We start from the raw sequence: 2225 nt of genomic DNA, 5'->3' as shown, positions 1-2225 counted from the left end.
TGATGATGGTGATGATGATGATGGTGATGGTGATGATGGTGATGATGATGATGATGGTGATGATGATGATGATGGTGATGAAAACAGCTTTGACTCATTTTTTATTCTGAGCAGCAGTGGCAGATTCACGATACGTCGTGAGCACAACAGTAAACTGATAGTCACCATGCCAACGGGAGTCCAAACCAGTGACGACACCGGTGGTGAGTCACCACACTGTTGTCATGACAAGGGGGGGCGGGGGGGGTTAGGGTATAGTATGTTATCATGTATTTATATTCATATACTGTATAATAGAAAAGCAAGTATTTGAACACGACTCACACACTCTCACCTGCAGTACATCCAGTTTCTGACTGTACTTGTTTTCGTTCCTGTAGTTGACCTGCTGGCGGGAAAGCGAGTGTATCTGACCGCCAGTACAGCCAGAGAGCACGTCACCAAACTGTGGGAGACGGAAGGTACAGTAGACCCTCAGACACCCCCGCTGGCTCTGTTTACCTGTTGTCATGGTGTCATGGAGTAAATGTCAGTGATGGTTCACATCAGGAATTTGATTTATTTATTTTTAGTTTCTACAGCGGTGTTTGCCAACGTTGGTAAAAAATCCCACAGTGCACCACCAAACAAAAATGTGACAGGAAGTAATGAAATGTCACAATCACTTTTTCACTTAACTCACCTGACCTGAACCTGGGCCTCTTTAGTTGAACACAGGAATTGATGAAAGACACACACAGATCTTCGTCCCTCCTTTTTAGTCTTTTTTTTTTCTTTTTTTGCAGGTTTCTTCCTGAGGTGTCTCTTCTCTGGCCTGGAGGGGGCAGCAGCACCAAAGGAGGGAGAGAAGGCTTTGAACCCCGACCTCTTCTTCCTGGAGTTACTGGTGGTTCCACCGAGCAGGTACGGTGTTAAAGCTCACAGCAGATGGACGGAGCAGCAGAAGATGTCAGCCCGACTGAGACGTCTCTCTCTGTCCTCAGGTATCGTCCAATCAACCGCCTCGGTGATCAGATGTTCACCAACGGTCAGACTGTCAACATGCAGGCAGTGATGAAAGACTGTGGAGACATCAGAAAACTGCTGGCCCTGATCGCTGGAGAAAAAGACACTGAGGTGGAGGAGGTGAGACCCCTCCTACCTGAGGTCACAGAGGTCACCTGACCTCAGTCTGTTTCACTGACCAGAGCCTGGACCACTATTTATTATTATTTGGATTTTGTTTGTCATTATTGTTTACATTTTGTTAATATCCTTTTACATCTTTAACTCTTCTTCTTCTTCTTCTTCTTCTTCTTCTTCTCCTCCTCCAGGCTCCTGAACAGTCGGACCAGTCCTTCCTGTCGGGGGTCCCTGGTCAGACCCTCACTGATAAACTCTACAACATGTGGATCCGCCTGCAGACACACGTCAACATCGTCTTTGACAGCGACATGGACAAAATGATGACAGAGAAGTTTCCTGGAGTCAGACAGGTACCACACCAGGTCCAGGTGGTCCACATGGTCCAGGTGGTCCACATGGTCCAGGTAAGGAGTCCTGACCGATGTGTGACGGTGTCATTCTCTCACTCAGATCCTTGAGAAGAAAGACGGATTATTCCGGAAACACATGATGGGAAAACGAGTGGACTACGCTGCGCGCTCCGTCATCTGTCCTGACATGTACATCGGAACCAACGAAATAGGAATACCCATGGTACTGGACTGTACTGTACCAGGAGACACTGGTCTGTTCTGTGTACTCCAGTATGGGACCATGTGTATTACTGGTCCAAGAACTAGTATTTTTAAATATCCACTCACAGCCAAGAAATAAGAAATACACTTGAAAATACTTGAAAAGTATGGTATTACAATATATACTACAACCTGCTGCACAACACCTGCAATAACTGACAGTCAACACCAGGTGGAGCAGTCTGGCTCTGTCACCTCCTAATCCAGATGTTCTTCTTGTTCCTGTTCCAGGTGTTTGCCACCAAGTTGACGTACCCCCAGCCCGTCACCCCGTGGAACGTCAAGGAGCTCCGTCAGGCCGTCCTCAACGGGCCCAACGTTCACCCCGGGGCGTCCATGGTGGTGACGGAGGACGGCAGCAGGACCATCCTGTCAGCCACGGACTCTTCGCAGAGGGAGGCTGTTGCCAAGCAACTGTTGACGCCCTGTCCCGGTCCACACAAGATCCCAGTGAAGATCGTGAGTTCCACTAAGGTGTGCTCTGTT

General features: G+C 48.3%; 2 protein-coding genes across 2 annotated transcripts in view; one reads left to right on the top strand and one right to left on the bottom strand.

Moving 5' to 3' along the window:
* irf2b (interferon regulatory factor 2b) overlaps positions 1 to 2225 on the bottom strand; it is a 28451-nt gene that overhangs the window by 813 nt on the left and 25413 nt on the right. The window lies entirely within an intron of this gene.
* The window catches only part of polr1a (RNA polymerase I subunit A), a 17551-nt gene that overhangs the window by 1786 nt on the left and 13540 nt on the right, over positions 1 to 2225 (top strand). Inside the window, exons 7-13 of the mRNA XM_008327727.3 lie at positions 115 to 203; positions 381 to 461; positions 786 to 903; positions 984 to 1125; positions 1314 to 1475; positions 1576 to 1698; positions 1971 to 2202. Coding sequence (XP_008325949.1) covers positions 115 to 203; positions 381 to 461; positions 786 to 903; positions 984 to 1125; positions 1314 to 1475; positions 1576 to 1698; positions 1971 to 2202 — 947 coding nt within the window. The remainder of the gene's footprint in view (positions 1 to 114; positions 204 to 380; positions 462 to 785; positions 904 to 983; positions 1126 to 1313; positions 1476 to 1575; positions 1699 to 1970; positions 2203 to 2225) is intronic.

The sequence above is a fragment of the Cynoglossus semilaevis genome, chromosome 15 (assembly GCF_000523025.1).
Source record: "Cynoglossus semilaevis isolate Cse_v1.0 chromosome 15, Cse_v1.0, whole genome shotgun sequence".
Classification (NCBI taxonomy): Eukaryota; Metazoa; Chordata; class Actinopteri; order Pleuronectiformes; family Cynoglossidae; genus Cynoglossus; species Cynoglossus semilaevis.
The sequence above is the reverse complement of the archived record's forward strand: the minus strand, read 5'-3'. Positions and strand labels throughout refer to the sequence as shown.